The 24,528-nt window shown below is 41.3% G+C and overlaps 2 protein-coding genes across 3 annotated transcripts; one reads left to right on the top strand and one right to left on the bottom strand.

The window, feature by feature from the left end:
- Positions 1 to 6: 6 nt before the first annotated feature.
- Positions 7 to 4,819, top strand: ARPC5L (actin related protein 2/3 complex subunit 5 like). The gene is made up of 4 exons (XM_064523992.1): positions 7 to 211; positions 654 to 742; positions 1,542 to 1,718; positions 4,252 to 4,819. The coding sequence occupies exons 1-4, from the start codon at positions 73 to 75 to the stop codon at positions 4,312 to 4,314; spliced, it is 468 nt and encodes a 155-aa protein (XP_064380062.1). The 5' UTR covers positions 7 to 72; the 3' UTR covers positions 4,315 to 4,819.
- An 849-nt stretch (positions 4,820 to 5,668) lies between these two features.
- On the bottom strand, positions 5,669 to 24,497 carry GOLGA1 (golgin A1). 2 transcript variants are annotated; one of them, XM_064523986.1, is made up of 23 exons: positions 24,411 to 24,497; positions 23,784 to 24,095; positions 22,350 to 22,440; positions 21,302 to 21,376; positions 20,702 to 20,799; positions 20,138 to 20,170; positions 19,229 to 19,357; positions 18,763 to 18,932; positions 18,232 to 18,343; positions 18,018 to 18,113; positions 17,447 to 17,572; positions 16,234 to 16,329; positions 15,702 to 15,797; positions 15,293 to 15,445; positions 14,981 to 15,076; positions 13,820 to 13,909; positions 12,496 to 12,598; positions 12,019 to 12,176; positions 11,406 to 11,567; positions 11,202 to 11,261; positions 10,154 to 10,324; positions 9,059 to 9,145; positions 5,669 to 8,219 (listed from the first exon to the last, which is right to left on the bottom strand). In XM_064523986.1, exons 2-23 carry the CDS (start codon positions 23,916 to 23,918, stop codon positions 8,139 to 8,141), a joined length of 2,418 nt encoding a protein of 805 aa, XP_064380056.1. In that variant the 5' UTR covers positions 23,919 to 24,095; positions 24,411 to 24,497; the 3' UTR covers positions 5,669 to 8,138. The 2 variants fall into 2 exon arrangements, with proteins under 2 accessions (XP_064380056.1, XP_064380057.1); XM_064523987.1 differs by having other exon boundaries at positions 18,763 to 18,920.
- Positions 24,498 to 24,528: the final 31 nt, after the last annotated feature.

Raw genomic sequence — 24,528 nt, 5'->3', positions numbered from 1 at the left:
TCCGCTTCCGGTTCCGGAGGCGGGTTCCGGTTCCGGCGGGGCGGGTTCCGCTTCCGGCGGCGGCGGGGCGGCATGGCGCGGAGCACGCTCTCCTCCCGCTTCCGCCGCCTGGACATCGACGCGTACGACGAGAACCGCTTCGTGGAGGAGCCCGAGGAGGCGGCGGCGGCCGAGCCCGACGCGGGCCCCGAGGTGGAGGCGCTGCTGCGGCAATATCCTTGCGGGGCCGCGGCCCGGCCCGGCGGCGGCCTGGGCGACGCTCGGGGCGACGCGCCGGGTGCCGGAGCGCGGTGGGGGCGCCGCGGCGGGCGGGTCGGTGCCGCCGCTTCCCGGGAACCGAAGCGCCCCGCTCGGCCCGCGCCCTTCCCCCGCGGCCGGCGCTGCCGGGAGCCGCCGCTCTGACCTTGGCGCCTCTGCGGCCCGGCCGGCGGGAGGGGCCGGCGGCGCCCGCGCCCGGGGGGTCCCGCGGGTCTGCGCCTGCCCTGCCCCGCTGGGCCCGCGCGTGCGGCCGCCTCTGTCGCAGGAGCGAGCTGTGGCTGCGGTAGCACGAGCGAGCGCTCTGCTCACCGCGTCGTGGTGCCTCGGGCCCCTCCCGTGCCGGTCGGTCGCAGTGAGGTACCGTAGCGCTGATAACCGAGCGGTTCGAGTCCTTGACCCGCTGCGCCGCACAGGCGATGCGCTCCAGGCTTTCCACGCGGCCATTAGGAACTCGCCCGTTAACACCAAGAACCAGGCGATGAAGGTAAGCGGCACCTCGGGGTGTCCTGGAGCCGGTTGGGTCACTGCCCTGCAGCAGCGATGCGCCGACCCCTCGAGTCAGCAGCGGATCACTGGGGCACTTTGAAATGCTACAGCGTTACACAGAAATCCAATTAATACCTTAGTGCTGTTGATTAGTGATACAATACAGCAGTACGCTGTATTTTCTACGTAGGCAATACCGTTGTGTCCAGCTGCACTGCACATCCATATGCAGGGGGGTCTTGAAGAGCAGTACTATAACTGCTGCCGCTTTTTGGTGCAAACAGCCTGTTAGGCAGCCTGCGACAGCAGACTCATAAATGCACACATCTGTGCTGCTCTTCTGCCTGGCTCTAACTGCCATGGGGGGGGGACAGTGGAGCAGACGATGCTTGCGAGGAAGGGGACAGCGTTCTTTGGATAAACCAAACTGTCCTTACTCGGAAAAGCAATGGAGGGAGTTAGTGAGAATACACCATGTTTGCGTGTGGATTTTGCAGTATGCTTTGAAACAAGAGATTTGGCCTTGCACTATCGAATTTGTTGCAGCTCCGCACACCATTCTGCAGCCCCTTTCAGTTAGCCCTTCTGAGAAAGAAGCATGAAAAAATCCACTTTTACAAAGGTGTACCCACCCTTCTCGCTACTGAAGCTTAAAGTGAAAAATGTTAACCTACTTAGTTACAACAAATAGACCAACTCTTTAATGTAGTGGTCTTCTGAGCATGTTTTGTCATAGGTCTTCAACACAGTTCCAGCTTTCCTCGTTCTGATGTTGTTTTTTTTTCTTGTCTTTGCAGGAACAGGCCCAGGGAACCATGCTTAAAGTCCTCACATCTTTTAAAAGCAGTGAAATAGAACAAGCAGTGAACTCCTTAGACAGAAATGGTATTGACTTGTTAATGAAGTACATTTATAAAGGATTTGAAAAGCCAACAGAAAATAGCAGTGCAATATTACTTCAATGGCACGAAAAGGTAAGTTTCTTCTGGTGCTGTCCAGGCTCAGCCACCGTTCAGCCTGGTCGTCGTTATCGCGTTCGCTGGAGCCCTCTCGTTTCTGATGGCAGGGGATTCGTCCCAGAGCAGCACAGTACTTGGTAATTCCTTTCAGCTTTGCTCTCTTAGAACTTGAGTTTGTTAAGCCCTTGCCTGAATTTCAAAGTTCGCCCTCAGCCAGGAGAGGTGAGGCTTGTGCTGGGAGGGCTCAGTGTCTGCTGGAGAAGCTCTGCCACCCTGTCCTGCGTGTGATGAGTGCAGTGGTTTCCCACCAAGGAGAAAGAGCTGGGAGTGCAGATGTGATTGTTTGAACCCTGGAGCTGGCAGTGGTTCTTTGTAGTAGAGCATTTAGTTAATGGGATGCCCGGGATGCCTAAGTCTGGCAGAGTTTTCACCAGTTGAGTGCCTTTAGCAGCATACGTGTCCCAACTTAAAAGTAGGATTGAGCAAACCTGCTTAGTTTGCACAATGAAGGCTTTTGAGATCTCTGAAGAGATTCCGCTTGGACCTCGGGCAGTCCTCCCTAGTTTCTAGTTTGAGATATGAGAGGGTATGATGTGTTTAGCAGCTCTTGAATTCTTTGTCAGGGGATGAGGCACATGAAACAACTGTTCCGTGCCCCTCCTCCCAGGCAGAAATCTGTGTAGAATGACTGACACATTCCCCAGCCGCACAGGTTTTAAGTGCAGCACAGCCAGCTATTAATGGCTGTGTCATTTGCAAAAACTGCTCTTTCTGAGATATGTAAAGACAGAAGTTGTGTTTTTAATAGTGACTCTAGCTATTAGGAACTGTCACTTGCTTTGCAGAATGTTTAGCAGAGGAGGAGGAGAAAATATGTTCTCAGGACAGCAAGGAACATGTTTCTGCTTGATTTTTTTTTTTGTTGGTTGGTTTGTTTCCAGTGGAGACTTTTCTGCTAACTGTGGGCTGGTGCTCCACAGAATGTGAAATTACTCAACATTCTGCCCTGACCAGGAAGAAGTTAGTGCCTAGAGCATGTAGGCACACGCAGAGCGTGTCTTCCTCATCGTTTTGGAAGGAACAAGGCAGGTCTGAAGTAGGCTGGGCAGTGTTTTAAAATGAAAGCTTTCCTTGTATTCTGCTTTCTGCCACTACTGGTAAGAAATGAGACTTGCTCAGGGAGGAGCCTGTGGCTCAGGAGCTCTGCCTTTGGGAAGGGCCTGTCTGTCACCCCCATGTAAAGCAGGTCTCGTAACTCAGGAATGTTTGCGTGCACGCATCGTCTGCAAGCTCTCACTCTGCGTGGATGCTTTACATTCATCTACACCCTAATGATGGCAGGATGTCTGATACTGTCAATCCTTGTTCTCCTTTCATACCTTGCAATAGCCACTTGGCTGCATTTAAATTATGCCTGCAAAGTAAACACACTGTTTTAAGCAGCTTTAGTATTACTCATTTTTGTCATAATTAAGTCCATCTTCTAGACTTTAGAAGGATACACACTGCTTACGCTGAGGGATGCAAACCAAACTGAAACGAGCCTTTCCTCCGCTCCTCATTCGGGGACGTGGGAGGGGAGACAGATTCTGTATTTTCAGTAACACGTGTGACATGAGTATCCTTCACTAGAACTGAAAGATGGTTTGCTAGATTTTGGGGAATGTATGTTTCCCTTCAGAGTTAGTGCTGTATGGGCTACTAAATTTCTGTAATTGGTTTTGTCTGCCCTTCAGTTCCTCGGTTCTTGTGTCACTGAGTACATTTACAGAATGTCACTATATAGGAACTGCAGTAACATGAGTCGAAGATCACTCGTGTGTGTATTTACAGAGGGGAAGTGAGGCACGCACTTCCCAGGATCATGTGAGGAGACAGGAGCAAGCAAGGATCTAAATTCAACACTGATCTCCTCGAGTAGCCTTTTTAACTGTCATCCCAAGTCATCTAGAGCACACGCAACAAAGAGGAATCGGTGTGTGAACACAGAACTTGTTACCACAGGAAGTTAAAGGTGGCAGCAATGTAAAAGGCACCTGCACAGGCATGAAGAGGTGGAACAGCTTGTAAGCTGTGTTTCCTGTTCTGTTGGTAGCAAATAGCATGAAGAATGGCTTTGTGGTCTTGGGCTGGTGTAAGTTAACTGATACAGACTAATGCTTTGTGTGATGGAGCAGTTGCACCATGAGAACAACCAATGTCAGGCCTTGCAGGCTGCTGAGGGTTTTATCATGGAAACCTGACACTGGAAGATATGGTTTAGTGCCTAAGTGAGACTGCTTAAAATGTCTTTAACATCAGTATGTGCTAGAGAAAATGAATAGATTTTTCCTAATGAACTGTTTTCAAGATTCGACAGCAAAAAAGGGTAGAGTGAGAAGAAAAGCCCAAGATACCTATGTGTGAAAAACAAGTTTTTGGAGAAGAGCCATATACCGTTATGTTAGTCTCTGTTACTAAGCACAAAGCTGTTTGTTTTTCTAAGATGCCTTTTGTGTGCACTGCAGCGACTGTGTGTAACACCTCTCTCCTTTTCCCATCCCCACAGGCATTAGCAGTAGGTGGACTAGGTTCCATAGTAAGAGTTCTTACTGCAAGAAAGACTGTTTAAAAGACTATTAACTTGACCCAAGACGACGATCAGTTTTGGACCCAGAAGAAGGAATTAGCTGAAATGACACTGGTCCATCTTTACAGAGATTGCAATCTGCTGAAATACTATGGAAACCTCTTCTTGGAATGCTTTTAACTTTAAAGGTGGGGGAAGAGTAAACATTATTCCTGTATGCTCTGACTATCAAATACAGGAGCCAAGACATTATCCTGATCCCTTCTTCTTTAAAAGGCAGAGAAAAGGTGAACTCCTGCCTATTACTGTAAGTGAACAGGTATTTTCAGATGCTGCTTTATCAAAGCGCAGTGATGTAAGATCCTGTGTGTACTGCTTATTTAAGAGGTAGCTGTGTCTTTGGCAGATGCAAGATTTTGACAGCTTAAAGGTGGGAGAAGGGTTTATTAGAAAGAGGATATTGTGCATATGGTCAAAGGACGAGCTGGACTGTGGGGTTGGTTTCATTGTAAAGTGCCTGCTGCATTAATAAAGTTCTTGGATCACATGAGTTAAGTAATTTATTTTTAGCTAAATTGTAAGTTTGCCATAGACTTGGTATATTGCTGGTCTGCTTTTGAATCAAAGTATCCATCTCTGCAAGAGTGCTCTTTAAATCCTTACAGAAACTGTCCTCAAATGTAAATACGCTTGCTGTTGGAAGTGAAATCAAGCTCAACTGTTCACTGTACTTTAGAAGCCTTTGGATATAGTGCATAATTACCCATGACTTGATTTTATGCTCTTGCCCATGCTGAGAAGTCAAGAAAGTATTTCAAAACTTATTAACCTATTTATGTATTAGTTTATCCTCATCTCTAAAGGACCATTTGACAGCATAATAAGCAGCTTCCTTTGAATGAGTGCAGGTGCTCTATCCTTGATTTGCCCAGACAGAAGAACACAACTACTCAAATCGTCATTGTTTCCAACTCAAGTTACAGCACCTAGGTAAGAGTCTTCAGTTTCTACAGCGTCTCTCGAGAGGCTCATTTTGCACTGTGCACATGGCATCTGACAGGGTAGCTGTTAGGAAAGAGACTGCGCCTCGCTTCCTCTTGTCACAAACAAGTGTGCTCCAAGTGAAGCAGCTGGTAAGGGAGGCTGTATTCCACTCAGTCTTTGTTTTTATCAGCTGCTAAAAGTGCAGCAACAACTGTCCCTGGTGAGAGATGACTTTAGGAGTCATTCCTGGCCTAATCCCCTATGAGAAACAGGGGCCTTAATTATATGTCTGACACACCCATTCTTAGCATAAACAGGAAGATGGTTTTTGTTTCATTCTTTAAAATTCTCTCCATTTTACATAGCTATAGCATCCCCGTGGAGATAACCAGAACTATAAAAGAGAAAGAAATCAAGATTAGCGTTTTAATCAAAAATGTATTGCACCACAAATTTCATAGTGTTTCATAATACAATCCGTATTTACAGCATAGAAGGAAAGAAATCCAATGGCCATAGAAAGGATTATGTATACCATTGTTTTTATACAAGGAAAAAGTGCATTAGCTTTTTAATATATGTATACACACCATTCTTGCTCTGATATATAAAGAAAATTCAACAGTTAACTAATTTATGGTAAGTTGATCCTGTAAGAACTTTAGGATCTTGAATTGAAATTGTGTTAGTAAATAAATATTCTGAGATTCATGTATTACTGTTTCTTCTAGGTCTGCTGTACTGCTTTCCTTACTGTTCAGCAGTAACCTTTCAAGCCAGGATCAACTTAAACCGATTAGTCATTCAGCAGCGTCAGCAAGAGTAGATGAAGTCCCGTCCCTTGGTCTTGGGTCCCTCAGCTGTAGGGCAGAGCCAAGGGGTCGTTCCAAAGAAAAAGGCCTTAGGGAACAAAATCCGGGCCCTTCCCAGAACCCACAGGGTTATCCTGCCCCACCTGGTTTCCATATAGGAGCACTTGATACAAATCTACTTTTTGATTGTCTATTTTCACGTTAAAGCAGAGCTGTACTCTTCCTGTAACTTTCCTATGCTACGCAGTTAAGTGCTATGAATCAAGTTACTAAAGACTTTGTTTGACAAGCTTCAGTATACTGAAAAATCCTTTTGTTTTTCCTCACTTTAAATAAATATAGCCTAGCTACAAACTGAGGAGTGTCACTTTTGTCATAATAATAGCTACTTTGAGTATCTATGCCTGGCTACTTAATAAAATTTGGTGTGGCCAGCTAGGATATGGATTTGCAGCACATTTACTGCTCTGGTAACTGACCTCATGTGTAAGGATACTTTCGTCTTTACCACAGCATGAGTGCATGCAGGGGCAGGGAGCAGCTCACGTGCTGCGACTAACACTGTATCTTCCTGCCACCACCAAGGTCATTCAGACCTCTGACAGCAAAGCTAAGTTAAAACCCTGAACAGTGACTACATCTCCACCAGAGTACAGGATGAATTTTCTTGAAGACATTTAATAAAAATATTGTAAGAGAATTACCAGCATTGGAGCCTGCTCACTGAATGCCATACATATATAATTTTTTGAAAATATATCCCATTTTTAAGAAGTCAGCTTGATTGCCGCTTCCCATTTTCATCTTTTTTTCTGGTTAGTGAATAAGGGCAAAATTCCACTCTCAGTCCTTGAGGCAAGTCCCAGCTTGGTCCCCTTTTCCTAAGGTGGAAAAAAAGCAGGCTGCTGGAGCTAAGATTCATTGAATAATATTTCAATTTTGCTCTCAAAAAAACCAAAAACTCATAAGCAGTGTTCCTTTTACCATGTAGTTAGGACACGGTTAATAGCCCACTACGTCTGTAACAGCTCTTTTAAGCATCAGTACCTGAAGTACATAAAACCACAACCAAAGAGGCAGATACTGGTTATGAAAAATCTGTTGCTAGCAAACTTGCACAGGGGGTGGAGGGGGGAGGGGGGGAAGTGTTTAGTACCAATATTCTTCACCCTTTGTCACTACAGTTTTTTATTTTAAATAAAAGGTATTTTCAGTGTGCATTTACAATACCTGGAATTCAGCTTTAAAAATTTAAAATGGTTTACTATCCCCTCTTCCCCATGTTAACAACCTATGGTACAGACTAGTAGATTAGTTTTAAAGGCGACTGAGTATTAGGTACTATAATTAAGACCATTTTAAATATTATTTTTCTTTAAGAAAAGTAAAATCAGACAACTCTAAAGTTGTGCTCTCAAATTAAATAATCATCATCAACATGCAGCCTTCAGGACTGCAGGCCAGGATATATGCACCTTAAATTACACAGTGATATGAAAAAATGCAAACTATTAGTTATGTCAGTATAACAAGGCAAGGCAGATTTTTTTTTTTCTTTTTTTGGTTAAAGCTCCTGCTCCTGTTCTTTGAAAGACTTTTCAAACTGTCAGGAATTCAATACAGTACTGCCAACGTTTGTTTTAATTGCTTGCTTTCCACAGCGAGACAAGGAAGCTTTACTGTACCTAGAGTTATTCAACTCTGGCATTTCGTAACAGAAGCTGGAATCACCATCATAACAGATGCAAATGTTAGAAGCTTGAAGTGCCAGCACCAGTGTTAGTGAGGTTAACATTACCCTTTGGTGCCAAGAAACAAGACCGATGAACACAAGGAGCTGACTTCCATTAAGAGACCATCGAGACAACAGTCCCTGGATCCAACCCAAGAGAGGTGTTTCAGTCTCTGGTGAAAATTCTCCTTGCACAGTATTACTTTTGTAAACAGTATCAAAGTTCTTGTACAAAATACTGCAATGACAGTGATTAAGACACACCTGAATTAGTGTGTTGAGTGTTCTTTTCACAGAAAATAAGTGGCTAGATGCTGACTGCCAGTTTTCAGGTTCCCTTAAGACCACGGTGTCCTTGGGCTCGAGATAGATGGCCGGATACTGCCTTTAGGAGATGGCTTTGACCCAAACCACGACATCTGGGATGGGAAAGCACAATACACATTAGGCTAGTTTCCCACTTTTAGAGAAGCTGAAGATTTGAAAAAGGATGTAGTACACATGCACCTCCCCATCATTTGCTGGAAACAACTATTTATAAAACATACAACACTGCATAACGTAGACTAAGAAAGTGAACACAGTTTCACACAGTCAGATCTGGAAGAAACAGCATCCTGCTTCTGTAAGTGAAGAACACTGAAGATAACATTTAGGAATATTCCTTCAAAATAGAGTCATTTAATCGCAGTACCTCTAGCCAATCTAGTGTGAGAGTTCCCCGAGCGAGACGGCAAGGAATTCTCCCTCTCTTTCACGTCTGTATACTGAACAATGTTTAACTTACTGAGAGGGCGGAGATAAATGCAGAGCATCTAAGGAACCGAAGCGGCACTCACTGATGAACGTACACTAATAACCACCTATCCAGGGGCACACAGAAGATCTTTTTTTATGCAATGGAAAGTAGAAACAGATCACGTGTCTAAGTCCAATGTCAAATGACAAAACCATGAATTCAGTGTCCTACTCTTAAACATTATACTGGCAGACTGTCCTAGTAGAGAGCTTCTGGCTACACCCTTAGTACTGAGTCCACTGGGCAGTGCTGTGCTGCTTTTCTGATGCACTGTAAAGTTATGCTATATTTACCTTACTGAAATAGACAATTTCCAACATGCATATGTGATTAGTGCACACACTGAACATTAAGTGTTACTGTAGCTAAAGTTTGGAAAAAATACTGTTCATGATCTCCCAGCATCTAAAAATTTTTATTCCTTTTGCTGGGAGTCTACAAGTAGAACAGAACTCTTACCTTGTATTCCAAGGTTTCTTTAAGCATATTTTCTTCCTCTTGTGAAAAATTCAGTAACACAGATACAGCTTTAATTAGATGGAATGCCTGAAAGAAACCACAGTAGTTGGTTGCTTATGATACTCTCGGTCTCTACATTCTGGATTATGGGGCAGCACAGATTTTCTGTGGGTTTGGTCACAGGCTTTTTAGTCACAACTATGAAGAGCAGAGCAGGAGCCTTCCATAAATCCCCAATTCCAATACACGAGGATGGCCCGCATGCAATTTCTTCTGTTTGTGTTTACTGGTTTCCTGTTCTTTAACAGTGGTTTGCATATTTTTGAGGGAAGACAAATTGGGCAGCCTAGTTTATTAGAACAGAGAAGAAGCTTTGCTCCTGTGGCACCGCGTGTAGGCAGGAAAGAATCATGCCATTTTAAATACACACTTCAGTATAGTAACTCTTTAGTACTAATATTCTAAATGGGACACATCATGCTGAGACACTAAAGCAGTCAAGCACTCAGGTACCACAGAACTGCACATCTATTTCTTGATTTTTACCTACTGTCTGATTTGCAATTAAGCAAAGTATACTACTGGCATGATCTTTTTACCTGCAACTTTTTTGATGCTGAATGTGGAGAATGTAAAGGAGCTCAAAAATGCACACGGTATTAGCTCTTAGAGATCAACAGCAATTAGTTTGTGTCTTTTTGTTATTTTTATATTTATTTATTCTAATTTATTCTCTTCTATTTATTTTTATATTTACTCTAATTACACGCTCCATATGCTTTTTGGGGTAGTAGAGAGGGAATGTCTTGCAGTTTTGGGTTTTTAAACTTACAGATATAACTACCTTTTAAAAATTTACATTTCCCTTTTGTTTAGTCCATAATAATCTGTACTTCTAAACATACACTGTCAGCTGTTTTGTTTCACTTTGCTGAAATCAACTTCTTTTTAAGCAGAAGTGTAGAAATCAAACAGAAGTGTCCTACTTAGAACTTGTTATATCTGCATTTAATTACATGTATCTGTTGGGTAGCAGGTGGCAGCAGTTTCTAGAGGAAGGCAGACTAGAAAGAGAAGCTAAGCATACATCTTTACCTCAGATTCCCGGCAGGACATGAATTTTAGTACAACATGTTTAAGGTATTCAAAGTTTATCTCCCTTGAGTCATTTAAATCAGAGTTGTTCGTGACAGTCACAGAAGCATTAGGCACTTCAGAATTTGTTTTTTCACGTACTTCAGGTCCCTCACTGTCAGGCCTTATTTTCTAAGAAAGAAAGAAAAAAAAGAAGGAAAAAGTGCATTGTAGACGTCAGTTTAACACAGGGAGAGGATTCAGGTATGAGATATCTAATACAAAGGGCCTCTACCCACACAGTGGGTACAACCTGGGTATCAAGAGGACAAGCTTCTCCCCATCCTTCATGGGATCAGCAGAGAAGTGTCTTCTCTCCCTAGACTCCAAGACAGAAGCTAGTTGCTGTTAGTGTTACACGTACATTAACCAAACCAGCATGGAACTGGGTCTAGGCTAGAAATTGTCATCTGACAATTCACCACAAACCTGCTTTGTGCTTTTTCAGTGGGGGCTTTCTGCAAAACAGTTCTCAAGCTCAGAACAAAAATCACAGTATCAGAATGTTTTAAAGACTTTAAGATAGTAAATTTTTTTCTTGGAGAGGAAAACTATTGTAAAAGGGATTAAAGAAGAATTTTCCCCAGGGCAGACATCACTCCCATGATAAAACTCAGCTGAGTGGCAGCTAAGCATCAATCAAACCTCAGTTCTTCTCTCTATAGAGATGTATTAAGTGCTCAAGGTTACCAAACACAGGTCCTTCTATACCTATCGATTCCCCAGCTGCAAAACTGGTAATCAGAGTAACAGTTTTGCAACTATTTCATTCTGCGTCCTGTGAGTTGGGTGATGATGGGTACCATCCATTCAGTGAATCATTCTAGATCATTTGTTATTTATTTCCCTATACTAAAGATCCACAGATCTGCCTGCAAACCCAAGGAAACTGCAAACATGCCAGATAAAAAATTTACACTCTAGCTAGCAGTCAAGCTTTCAGAATTAGTAATACAAGTAACTGTGTCAGTAACTGCCATCTGGAGAGACTAAAAAACATAACCCTTACCAACTCTTTCTGGAGCGTTTTTTTGAGTTCTGTCATTCTCTGCTGTAGCTGCTTTATTACCTGTAAGCAGAACAAAAACAGTGTTGTATTTTCATATCTTGTTTAGACCTATCTTTCTGAGGCTCCAGCTTGGGCAGCACCAATTATCAGGCTCTCTAATTACAACGGGAAAGACTAATAGCCGTTTCTGTTGTTTCAGTTTACCTTGTTTTTCTCAGCGATTTGCTGTTCCAGCTCTCTGTTCTCTTTTTGAAGTTGAATGATGTCTGCAGCCGCCACCTCTCCATTCTGTTCCATCACACGGTTCTCTGGAGGATGTAAATGTTTATTATTCAAGGCTCTTGCTGATTCCTCTAGTTCTGAAGCCTACAAAAACAAAAGAGTAAATTGCAAAGGTATTGTGACATTTGCAGCCCATGAACACTCCTCAGTGAGAAGGCTTTGCTGCTTATTTATTACCAGAAAGCATTAGTGGCAATCTAGTTGGCTATAACAATCTCTCACTGGCCTGCCTGGTGCTTTTCAGTCTCTGTCTCATTGGTTTTATAATGGTTCTCTCAAGACATTTTATGATTCAAATAAAATAAGGTGCTGCCTTCTGTAAGCTAGTCACAGATCTGGCAGGAAACAGCTTCCATTAAGAAGATACGCAGCAACAAATAATGATGGCCTACACTGCTGGTGTTTCAGGCATGAGCAAGCTGACAGTGTAAATAATTCCAAGCCCATGTCATTAGGCACAACAGAACTGGAGCCTCTTGCAGAGTTATTTTTTTCCTGAAAAGTCTGAACAGAGCAGATTTGCAACTACACTCACGTTTCTCTCATGTTCTCTGGCCAGCAGGCACTCCTGTATCTGCAATTTCAGTTCATCGATTTCCTTTCTTGCTGTTTCTTCTTTCTCCACTGCTCGGCTATTACTTGCTTCTATATCAGATTGCAACTGGTGCATTTGCAGCAAGACAGCTTCATGGTCTGAGGAAGGAAAGACCTGCTTAGTATCAGTCTATGAGTCAAAAAGGAGTTGCTAATTATTCTTCTTAAACAACGCAAGTTACAGTGACAGTAAATCCTGACCTCTTCACATTGTTCTGTCGTGAAGACAGAAAGACAATGGAGTTGCATGTCATTGCAACAGAGAAGTCTGGTTGTCTGAAACTCAAGTTTTAATACTTCAGAACATAATTATCAACTATGTCTCTTCTAAAAGAACACGGATCCCCATCACAAGTCAGGGTTCTCCAGAGAAGGAGAAGAATGAAGGCTGGGATGTGGTGAACTCATTTGGTCTAACCTTGACTGAGTTGGTTTAGTTCTTCCTTCTTTTTTAGAAGCGTGTCAGATTTTTCATTAATCAGCTGGTCCTTCTCCTCTATTAAGGAAGCCAGATGTGAAACCTTGAAAGCAGTCAAACAAACAAACAGAAGCTGTTACAAGTATAAAACTAGAACAGGCCATGGAAGGATTTCAGCATATCTCAGAGCTTCAGAATTTTTTTTTTTTTAATGGGAGAAGAATTCCCATATCAATAGCAAAGGCAGCGACTGGTACCTACAACTTGTACCTAAAAGAGGCTGCCTGAGCTCTGTGCTCGGAACACACCTCGAAAAAATGGTTTGTGCAGCATTAGTGTTAGATACTACAATGCAGAAATCTGTGATCTATTCAAAGACTCACAGAAGACATCACGTCCACAATGCTGGCCTCATTAAAGAATAGAGATGTCAATATGCTGCCGGAGCTAAAGCATTCTTCTGCTTCTGGCAAGCTCCGTGCCACGGTTACAGATTGCCTTGTAACCAGCAGGTGGCAGCTGTGAAACAGCCACTGTGCAAATTTGCATTATTCACCATTCTACAGCTGGACCAAGCAAGCACAGATCTTCAACAGCTCCAGACAAATAAAGAAACCAAAAGATGGGACTGAATTCAGTAAAACTTGCTTAGCTGACAGTTCCCAGCTTAAACAAACACAAGCTCATATTATCTACAAAGACCATTTTTTATAAAAAAGAATGAAAAGAATGAAACAAGACTATCCAGAATTTACACTTGCTTACTGAATACAAACTCTTCTCTACCTTAGGATGAAATTTGCGATTTTACAGCTGCTGTGCTTCAAAGGGACAAAGACATGATACAAGCACTGAATTGAACAAAACCAACAGAGTATATTGGGTTTTTCCAAAGAACTGCCAACAAGTCAATGGATCAGGATGGCTGGCCTACTGGGACTACGCACCATCTCACAGATTGAAGTGCTCTGAAACATCAGTCACCTTCATTCTGAGCTTATCTGTTATCACCTGGTCTCCCCTTCAATTGTTTAAATCCAACTGCCACAGCTTGCTGTAATTCTTGAGCCTACAAACTTATGAACTTCCCTAACTTTGCAGTCAGCAGCATTCTACATGCTCCCACTGGGATAACTCACAGAAACTGATCACATTTTTGTGTATGCATTTACACAGACACCCTTAACTACTGCTGTCTTGCATGTTGAAGATACAATTTTGATTAATGTTCCTGAGTATTATGATAATTAAGTCCAAATCTAGTCTGATCTGTGCAAAGTTAACGCACCCAGACCTATTTTACACTGTGTCAATATTAACTAACCTGCTGTTGTAATTCCTCTTTTTGTTTTCGTGTTTCTTCCAATGCTTTGGCAATTTCAGTGCTGACAGTTTCTCTGCTGCTTAATTCCTTCTGCAAACCAAAGGTAATTCAGAGGTTACTTAAGAAAACTAAAATCCAGTCAGTCTCTTATCTTTAAGCCCAAATTCATTATCAAGTAGAATGTATGGGTTCACTAACACATCATGATTTAAACTTCCAAATGAGACTTACTGTTAAGCTTTTACCAGTGTTGACTTAGAGCTGACAGATAGCTAGTACTCCTTAGAATTTTCCAGAAACCCAAGCAGTTATATTCAAAACCTTAAAACACCCACTGGGCATCTGCTAAAATAATTGATTTTAATTTCTCTATTATTAAAACTGTTATCATATCATCCCACTCTTGAGGCAGCTGCATTTCAGTGGCAGGCAATGAACCCCCAACATTAATTTTAGAGTAATTCAGTATTTCATTTAGGTCTACATGAATTAAAGGATTACTGCTATCTGCACATGTAAGAGCAGCACAGAAATGGTATAAAAGAAGCTAAACACATCCAACACTTAAAAAAAATCTCTTTTTAGCTTTAAGTCTCTATTGCAAAGTGTCCCCTTCCTACAACTGACCTTTAAATCCAACTATGTATCCAAGAGTAGCTAGAAAAAAGACTTTCAACAGTCTAAAATTATATTCGAAAGAGTGAGCATAAGTGTATATATATTGGTGTGAAAAGGAAAAAGAAAAGAAAAGAAAAGAAAAAAGTGAAAAAAGTATAACTAAAAAGCTGTAAATACCTGACAGAGTTCCATTTAGTTTTAAACCATTTTAGAAGTAATTCTTATGAATAGAATTTCATGAACTCTTATTCTGTTCTCATTACTGCTAACAGGATTCAAAAGCTCTTCATGCCTGACAATATAGGAATATATAATTTCTGACTGATTTAGGTAGATCCAAGCATTCTGTTTCAAGAAAGGATCAGCTATTTGTAATGCTTCTTGAATGCAAATCAAGTGTCAAAGAAGATTTATGGCGCTAAGTATATACAATCTGAGTCCAATGTGATTCTAAGTACTGAGAATAGAATACACTTTGCCACTAACTGTTTCTTAAACTAGACCTCACATTTAACCAGAGTCACTAACCAATTAAGCCCTTACCTTTAGCCTGTCCAGTTCAGACTCTTGGTTTTTTAAAGAACTCTCATACTCTTCTCTGCTTTTACTCAGATCTTCATTTTCCTTTTCCAACTGGCTCTGTAAAATAAAGTTGGCTTAAGTACTATGCACAAGTATTATCATGCTTTGCTTAAACAATTAACACATCCAATGAGTTGCTTTATTCATATTCAGTGTCTCAAAGTATTAGATCTTTTATTATAATGCTAGGAGCTCTGAGCACACTAGGTCTACAAGTTATGTCAAAATCATTTTGCAGACTCAAATGCCCCACTGAATGGTTTCAGTACTTACTAGCTTGCGTTGAGTAGCTGTTTTATCAAATTCCCAAGCTGTTTTAAGAGCAGTTATTTGAGACTCCAGCCCAGCAACTTTCTCTTCGTATTCATGTTTCACACTTAAAATCTGTTGCTGCAGTTTACTTCTTTCATTCTCTAGATCAGTTTGCTGAAGAAAAATAAACAACACCAGGTTAATAAAATGGTATTTTGAAACTCTGATACAAATTGGACACCATTTCATATTACACATGCCCATACTGAAATAACACGGTATTTCTGTGGCAGCAGTGTTGTGTATTCACATATGCAAGCAGCAAGAAAACACTTGAGTAACAAGACCAACACAGAGGGAATTGAGTGTCACTGGAGATGCTGAAAACTGGTTTGGTACTGGTCAGTGAAACATCATGCAGAGTACTCACCAGCATCTGGATCTGTAGATCCTGCTCACCAGCTTCTTCCTTACTCTTCTTTAATGCTTCTGTTGCAATCTGTAGTTTTTGTTCCAGTTCTTTATTCTAAAATACAACCATATATTAACTTCCTTACCCACTGGCATCTACATGCATACAGAATGTGGAATGACTCAATTGGGTAAGTCAAACATTAAAACCCTGAAACTACGTAGTTCAGGAAGACTGCTTACTTGACACATGCAGCTTTTTTCAAAAACTCCACAAATTCTCTCTCCCTCTAAACAATACCTGCACTTCAGCTACTTAGTTCTTAGTACAGGGAAGACAGGCATGAAATACATTACTTCATAATCAGTAGCACCTCTCCACTCCTCAAGGTGAGATCATCACCAGAGAATGATCGAGAGGACTTTCCTTTCCAGACTAAATATGACACGTAGTCTCACCTTTGGTTGAGAGCACAAGTGTAGTGAGGGGAGGAGGTACAGAGCTTAAAGAAGCTGGAAACAGTAGCAATTTGCAGTGAAGTAACAAATACCTGTGTTTCCAATACGTTTGCAGTCTCAGCATGATGAGCTCTGTCTGTTAGTAACTGCTGCCTGGTTTCATCCAGTTTCTGCTCAAGAGTAGTTTTCTGAAGATTGTATTGGAAAGAAGAATGGGGCAAAGCATGGACACAGATTATTTTACTTTATTTTTCTAAGATACTAATTACATATAAGGGTAAGGTCAAACTCAAACAGAGCAGTTACTCTGATGTGTAAGCAAGCTTTGCTCTTGGGAACTAACAAATTTGATGCTACCATATAGGGCCTTCATAGGTCATGTTGCCCTGGTGATGACATCACTAATATTAAAAATCAGAAATTCAGTGACATTCTGTCATGATTTAAATGCAAGTTCTAATCAGCAGCCCAGCCATAATTTTCTATCTGAAGCCAAGTCTCAGGGATTAAAAAAAATTTTTTTGAGTGCTTGAATTCTCCAGCATTTCAGCAAACACACAAAGAAGGTAAAAATATTTGCTAGTCATGGCATTTACTTTCCAAAACCTAATACCACCCTACCTGGATTTCAAATTGGCCTGAGTTTAAAGTCAAGTTTATCTATCACACCAGTATCAGGCTGGCATGCCTCACAGGCAAGCCGTACCAGGAAAGAGCATACCTCCCCTTATCCCCCCAAGAACTGGCTAGAGAAACATTGCTCCAAGCTGATTCTGAACAGGAGCATCATGCTTGAGAAAAAAGTGCTTGAGAAAGATCAGAAGCAGCTGAAAACTGAAGGAACTTGTTTCTGGTCAGTGAACACTTCTGAGGCTCAAGCTTTGAATATACAACATTCTGTTTGTACACTTCTGTACAAAAACTGTTCCCCTTCCTCTCCTCATGCTTTGCAAGTCATGTTAATAGAAGACCAACAACAAGGAAAAGTGTGCACTGTTCTTTATAAGGATTAACCAACAAAACTCTCAAGTTGTTCTACCTCCCGTGGGCAAGTCCCTGGAAAAAGCTGTTCTTTCATTTCTAAGAAAGACCAATGCAGACATCTGTGCAATAGCCACATATATGGGCTCAATGTAGCAACCTGTGCAATTCTGTCTGGCATAGGTAACATGCCAATACACACTGCAGGAACAAATGTGCATGCATTACCTCATCATACATTCCTTCCATGGGTAATAAGCAATGCATGTCCTAAAAGCTCTCCTTAAGATTGCACTTTTAAGCAGTCTATAAAAGTAAAACTACCTCCTTGAGAAGTTCCTGCACGTGTTCATCCCCTGAAAGATTTCTTTCTAGCTTCTTTTCCAAGGCAGACACTTTTTCCTGTAGCTGTTCAATAAGTTTATTTCTCTCATCATATTCAAGAGTCATCTGTCGGAACAAGAAATCACAAGATCTTGTTTGTAGCCAAGCTTTCATCTAACCCATTGTGGTTTGAGCTGAAAAAGTGTCTTTAGAAAGAGAAAAGTCCTATCTGAAAAGACGATATGATTCTGAAACACTTTATAGACAGTAAATTTCAAACCCACTGCACATTATCCAAGTACACACCTTTATACGAGCCAATAGTAGAGGCACCTGAAAACACTCAACCTGCTCATCCCTTCAATACTGGTGTATAAAGAATTTATTAAACCTTCAGTTCTTACAGTTTCGAATAAAGTGTGAAGCACAAGCACATCTTTAATATATTTTTTTTCTAGAGAAAATTCAGTCAAAGTAAAAATACAACTAATACATTCAAAGACAAGGCTCTGGGAATTAAAACTAGATCCAATAAGTACTTCCAGATCACACAAACTGAACAGTGAAGTACCTTTTGCTTGTGTTGTTCATATTCCACCTTCAGAGATTCATGCTCCACCTGTAACATTTCCAGTCTCCTCTCACAACCAGAACTAGCAACTCGAGCCTAAAATTTTAGAAAAATTACTTGCTTTGAAATTTTGAAAGTTTTCCAAAACCATGTAATTAATCCTACTTCTGTGGACAGGGAGGTCTGAATCAAACCTCACTTATCTCAAACTTACATTTTGCAAGTCTACAGAGAGCTGCTGAATGACAGTTTGTAGCTCCTGTTCTCTTAACTCCAGAGCAGTGATCTTATTTTCTGCATTCGTCTCAGCTGTCATCAGTTCATCTCTTCACAGAAAGAGAATATAAAAGTAACGCAGTGTGCCAGAAAAATAATCTTTGGAGATAATTTTGCTTCTTATGAAAATAGACCAAGCAACACCAACAAGACATTTTTGGCCTCAAACCAGCCACTGTCTCAATTATACATTTTACACAAAAGTAAGGGTTAAGCATTAGGTACTACAGAGCTCCAAACCAGGACAAAAACATTATAACAAGCTTATAAAATCCTGAACAAGTTAATACTTTAATTGGCTTGAGAAAAAACAAACAACAATCTGGCATGTACATCCACATACTAGAAGTGATTGTACAGTCAGTTTACTGCATAAATAAACTCTTACAAAATGACAGTTGGGAACTTTATTAAGTAAAAATACATGGGGTATAAATACACTGCTCCTCACAACACACCACATCCATACCTCTGTGCTTCTAGCTCCAAGAACTGTTGCCGCAACTCTTGAAGATCTTTTCTTAGGCCTGATGACACGCTGCTTGTATCCTGAAGCACCTCTTTGGTGTGAGTTAGTTCTCGAGTGCGTGCCTCTAGTTCCTGTTCTGCTTTGCTCAGAGATTCTTCCTTTTTCAAAAGCTGAATATTAGAACATTATCTTTGACAATACAGATGACCCAGTAATACTGATAAGGAATTCTCACTTAGACTTATCTCCTTTATTAAGTTATGAGCTTCAGCTAAATGAAGTAACTCCCAGAAAAGGCAGTGTTGAAATATTCTACGTAACACTGTATGTGTGTTCATACTGGTAGGATTTCGATGCTGAGCAAGTCTGCACATAAGTATCAAAGCTAAAAAAAATTATTACAGTGGTACTACTAACTAGGTATCCTAAGAGAAATTTTAAAAGTCTTGTTTAAAAATAATCTTACCATGTGTTTAACTTTGGCCATCTCCTGCTGTTGAAAGCCCTCCAGTTCATCAATTTCATCTCTCTTTTGAAAAAGGTTTAAACTCTGCTCCCTCATTTCTTGTAACTGTGTTTCAAGCATTCTTTTCTCCTGATAAACCAACAAAAACAAAAGGAATCCATGAACATCGGAACATTAATTTCAAGTCAATGGGAGTTTAGTTACGCTCTCTGGGAAAGGAATCTTCTCTTGCATCCATAAAGGCTCTCTGATGGTACTATACATAGAACTAGGACTTCTTCAGAACTCATGCTGCAGTAGGCAACATGGAATAAATTACTTAACTTCAAAAATCTTTAAAAAATTTTTCTTCATTAAAGTTCAGTCAAGTCTCACTTTAAAAAGCAGTATAAATAGGTAACTCAAGCATGACAATATTACAGGCAATTAATTCTTCAAAAATTAAAAGTTTACAGCCAATAGTAACATGCTTAATGTCTTCAAAATCAAAGATACTTTAAAAGAGACTGAGCTAAACAGCTGCAACAACTATGGCAAAACTGAATTCGTTTTCTAAAAAAATGCCTACAAAATAGGTTGACTTTTTTTATGAAATAGATAACCTACTGCAAGACCTCAGAACAAGTCACCACCACTTTCTGCATCCCAGCTGCTCCTCTGTAAGAAAGTAAACTACTCTTCTGCCTTACAGTATCACAACACCTTTCTCACTGCAACCCATCATTTTTTACTTCTCCACTCAAAACTAATTCCAGAAATATCTTCTGAAATAACAGGGCTGGTAATGAAAGCATATCTCTGGTTTCAGCCATTGAACGAAGATCAAATAACAAAAAGGGCTGAACGGAGCTGAATCCCACTAAGTATATAGATCAGTGTTTAAAAATACAAAAATCAGAGCTTAATTACCTTTTCAACTTGACCCAATTTTTCCATCCACTCCTGAATGAGAAAGAAAGAAGAAAATAAAAGAAAAATCAAAATCCATTTATAGACTTTTGAAGACTGCAATTATAGTAAAAAAGAAAAAATTTTTGTACTGTTAACAGAGATGTTAAACTGTGGCAGTGATTAAAAAAGGAATGACTAAAATAAAAATAACAATAGGATTTAAATATAGAAAAGCTAAGGAATCATTTATGTTACTTGGATACATAAGCTTTATGCAAGTAAAATAAAAATGAGAACAGTTCCCCTGCAAAGGAATCTTACCAAATACAAAGGTGAGCTCAACTTTACTTTAGAAACTTTTGAGAGCTTTTTAAAAATTAGCAAGAATACTCAGAATAATGACAAGTCCTACAACATTTCTTACATTAGGACTTAATGCTCCTTCCTTTCCGTGACTCCAGCAAAATAAGCAAAAGCAATGCAGAGCAACTGTTTTCATTAATGGTGACACCTGCTGACTACACCAAGATGATGCACTCCACAGCTGGTTAAAAGTTCAGTTGTTCAAGCTGTAACTATTACCTGGTCCTTTTTTTCTAAGGCCAAAGCCATTCCTTCAGCCATCTTGGCTCGGTTGGCCTGGTGAGCTTCATTCTGCTCCTGAAACTTCCTCATGGAGGCTGCCAACAAAGAATCACCAGTTTTATTACAAACCCATCTTTTTAAAATCACTTCTCAATTTTCTGTATGTCATTTATAACTTTAAAGAGCTTCTTTCATCTAGCACTGATCCTGTGCCATTTATTACATCACATTACACATCTGCTTGCACATTAGACAATTGCCAGAAACAACAGAAGACATGAGTACTGTTGCTCACTGGATTATAACAAGGCTTAAGGTTTCCAAAAAATAAAATAAATAAATAAATAAAAAAATCTCCCCCACATTAGCCACAAATTTGGCAAAGAGAGATTAATGACAACTTTGTTCAATAGCCAAACTACAGCTGTTTTTTCACACTGTAAATAAGACAAGTGCTTGAGCTCTACTTTTTTGCAACCTAGAGGTGCACAATTTGAAAGGAAAGGTGTTTAAAACAACTGTATAAACTCATTTCTTTCCATCTGCACCTAAATCGTAACAGTTTTCAACTTAAAAAAAAAAAAAAGAAATACGTACAATCCTGATGCTTTTCTAATGCATTTTCAAGCTTCTCTTTTATCTTCTGCAAATTTCGGATCTGATCGGCATAATCTTGTGTGAGGAGGGAGAGGCACAAACCAGGAATGAACAGACATTAGGGAAGGAAATAAAAAAGAAAAAAGAAAAAAAAAAAAGATGAGTGGAAAACGACAATGATTTTCTCAACTAGAAAATCATTCCTGTTGAGGAAAACTTGGGTGACCATAAAAATGAAGACAAGCAAATCCTGTCTGTGCTGTGCACAAGGTATATGGTTGCTACAAACAGGAGGACCTGACCTAGGTGGGCTAGTTACACAAAAAAGGGCAGTAGACCTGGTACCAGAGAACGGAGAACTATTCCCACATTCTACTCCATTCAAGAACAGTGACCTAATTTTACTTCTGTTTGGAAAATGTCCCTCTTCAGAGTGAAATGACAAGACAGGGGAATTCAAAGCAGCTTGTACTTTTTCTTCATAACACACTTCAACCTGGACTCTGATCCACTCATACGACAGGGATGGAAAGCAGTGTCAGAACAGAGTCCTTACAAGACTTATACAGGACGAGGTACGATTGTAGAAAGAAAAACAATCTCCATATTGTTTTATGACAAATCCTTTGCTTTTTCTTTGTTTGACAGTTTATCTTTCTGTGGAGTGTTTCTGTCAACATCAAAAAGCATAGACCTTAACAGAAGGGAACTCTTACATGTTCTGAGTAAGTAAGAAAAAACAGTGGGGAAAGGAAGATTGTATCCAGTGAAGACTCCTTCTGTTTGAAACACAGGGACAGCAAGCTATTGCAACTGTTCAAAAGAATCACAAAAACGTTGCCAAGAAATCAGTAGAAAAGAGTCAGTCAATCAATCTTTATATAGTCAGCTTTACTGGAAGTTACCTAGATGACAATCAACCATGCTGTTACAAATTAAAGTTTTCTAAAAAAAATTAAAACATTTTTTAATAAATTAAAACATTTAAGTTCAAAGGAAAAATATTTCCTATAAAGTAATAAGGTTTTATACAAATCAAGACACATACCGGACAGCTTGACCTCCAGTTTTCTTATCTGTTCATTTCTTCTCAACAACTGGGATGAAAGATCCTCTCTAGAGCTGCTTCCATCAGAAGCCTCAAAAGAAAAACAACACCCGTGTAAATTACAAAATATAGAAAAAATGATCCTGTCATATACTAACTTTAAAGATAATAAACACCATCCCACCTAGGAATGACGCTTTCATTTTTCACGAGGGGAGAGTTGTACTAGCACAGCAGAATGTATAAAAGATGCTGAAGAAGAAAAAGAGTAAAGGCTTAAGTGGTCAGCTCTCCAATGTGGGCCTGTTCCATGAAATAAAAGACTTTTAAATCCTATAGCTGCAAAGTATTAGTTCAGACTGACCACTGAGGAGATGGCATAACAGAATGACTGGAAAAAGGAAAAATCAGGTTATACAATACAGGTTTTGGGATGGGTCCAAGTGAGAGGTGCCATTTTGGAAAACTAAGTAACTAGAAGATGAAAAAGTAATACTTTTCACGTTGAATAAACTCCTTAAGCGCTCATGCAATAGTCATTCCATGCAAAATCCACTGCATGGCCAACATATGATTCTCTACGTGTTTTTTTCTCTCTATAAAGACCAACATTAAGAGCAATTAAATGGGAACTACTAAAACAACTCCTTCTTGAAGGGAGAGGTTTTATACGTGTGTGTGTGTATACACACACACACACACACACACACATATACAGGCAGTGAAACAGAATCATAAAAGGACCTGCTGTGCTAAAGCAATGCAGCATGTATTAACTGTTGGCTCCAACAGTGGTGCTATGCTATGACTTAATCCACGTTTTGAGAAACAGGATAGCCATCACGGGGCAGAAGTGCCAGTGTTACAAGGTTTCATTTAACCTCCACACAGCTGTAATTATGCAGCTTGCTTAACAATGCTTTATAATGAATCAGAGTTTAAACGTGACATCAGAGGAACCAGAAGTTTTACTTGAATGCAACGAAACAGAATACGCTTTCTTGGCAGTTACATAAACAACATGCTCAAGCAGTAAGTGTACCAGGAACCTGAGAGGTAAACATAGGACCAGATCCCTGCTCACCAGTATCCAGCTTCTGCTGGTAGGTATCTTACACGCTGCTACAGATTTATTCAGTATTTTGCATCTGTTTAACAACGTTCTGTATTGAGACAGTTTTGTCATTTGCGTTTACATAAGAACATAACCCTCCTACTAATTACTGTTATTAATACATAAATATTTTCTCTTCAGTAGCTACAGTCACCGAAGCTAGCAATTCATCTACGTGTTAAGCTCTACACCTACATAAACGTCCTATCGCACACCAGAACACATACCCAGCTCGTACACCGGACTTAAAATGGTTGCCTGTCAAGCCGCACTGGAAATGCTGAAACAAAAAGCAAAATTCCAAGCAAAGCCCAACTCACAAAGTCATCTCCCGAGTCTGCTCCCACGGACGTAATCGACTCCTTGCTGACAGACCGCGGTATCCTGGCAGCTCCTCCCGGGCGAGGCGCAACCGCTGCCTCTTCCGCGATCTTCTTCTTCAGTTTCGCAAACATTTTACTGCTCTACAGCCCCGAAGTAGCCAGGGACTTGGCAAAGCCGCTACCTCCGACGCAGCTAGCGCGCTGGTGCTCCGCGTAAAGCTTCCAGGCGTCGGGATTTAATTTCGTGCCTCATCCACTCAGCTTCATTGCATCTCCAGCTCCATTAGAGCCTCCATGGCCTAACAGCACCTGCGAATTACAGAGATAAGGTTTCCGCACCGAGGATTTCCATCAGGACCGAATACCGAGCAGTAACTACGTGCCTCTTAATTCCACACGCGCCACAACGCGCTCGAGGCGCGCAGACGCCTCGCAGAGCTCCCGCCAGCCCGAAGCGCGCCCGGCGCAGGCAGCGGGCCCGGCCGGCGGCTGCCGAGGGGCCTGGCGAAGCGCCGCCGCCGCGCCGCCCCCCGGCCCCCGCCCTCCCCCGTCGCCTCGCGGCGGCCCCCCCCGCCCTCACGCCCCCCCCGCGCCGCCGGAGCCCCGCCCCTCGCCCCGCCGCACCGGCGCCGCCACCGCCGCCGCTGCCCCTGGCGCCGCCGACCCGGAAGCGCCGCGCGGGGCCGGAAGCGCCCTGCACGCGGGCTGCGCACGCGCGGGGCGGGGCGGGGCGGCCGTTGGG

Source organism: Dromaius novaehollandiae, chromosome 20, assembly GCF_036370855.1.
Source record: "Dromaius novaehollandiae isolate bDroNov1 chromosome 20, bDroNov1.hap1, whole genome shotgun sequence".
In the NCBI taxonomy this organism is placed as follows: Eukaryota; Metazoa; Chordata; class Aves; order Casuariiformes; family Dromaiidae; genus Dromaius; species Dromaius novaehollandiae.
Note: the sequence above shows the minus strand (reverse complement) of the source record. Positions and strands in the feature narration are given on the sequence as shown.

What these genes read in the sequence shown, in the direction of transcription:
- ARPC5L (XM_064523992.1), top strand. Translation starts at nt 73, where the DNA reads ATGGCGCGGAGCACGCTCTCCTCCCGCTTCCGCCGCCTGGACATCGAC. An exon ending in GGTGGAGGCGCTGCTGCGGC is followed by an intron (nt 212 to 653) that starts AATATCCTTGCG and finishes TTCGAGTCCTTG; the next exon opens with ACCCGCTGCGCCGCACAGGC. An exon ending in TACTTCAATGGCACGAAAAG is followed by an intron (nt 1,719 to 4,251) that starts GTAAGTTTCTTC and finishes CCATCCCCACAG; the next exon opens with GCATTAGCAGTAGGTGGACT.
- GOLGA1 (XM_064523986.1), bottom strand. Translation starts at nt 23,918, where the DNA reads ATGTTTGCGAAACTGAAGAAGAAGATCGCGGAAGAGGCAGCGGTTGCG. An exon ending in TCTCTGTAGACTTGCAAAAT is followed by an intron (nt 18,114 to 18,231) that starts GTAAGTTTGAGA and finishes CTAAAATTTTAG; the next exon opens with GCTCGAGTTGCTAGTTCTGG. An exon ending in CAAACGTATTGGAAACACAG is followed by an intron (nt 15,798 to 16,233) that starts GTATTTGTTACT and finishes GTTGTATTTTAG; the next exon opens with AATAAAGAACTGGAACAAAA.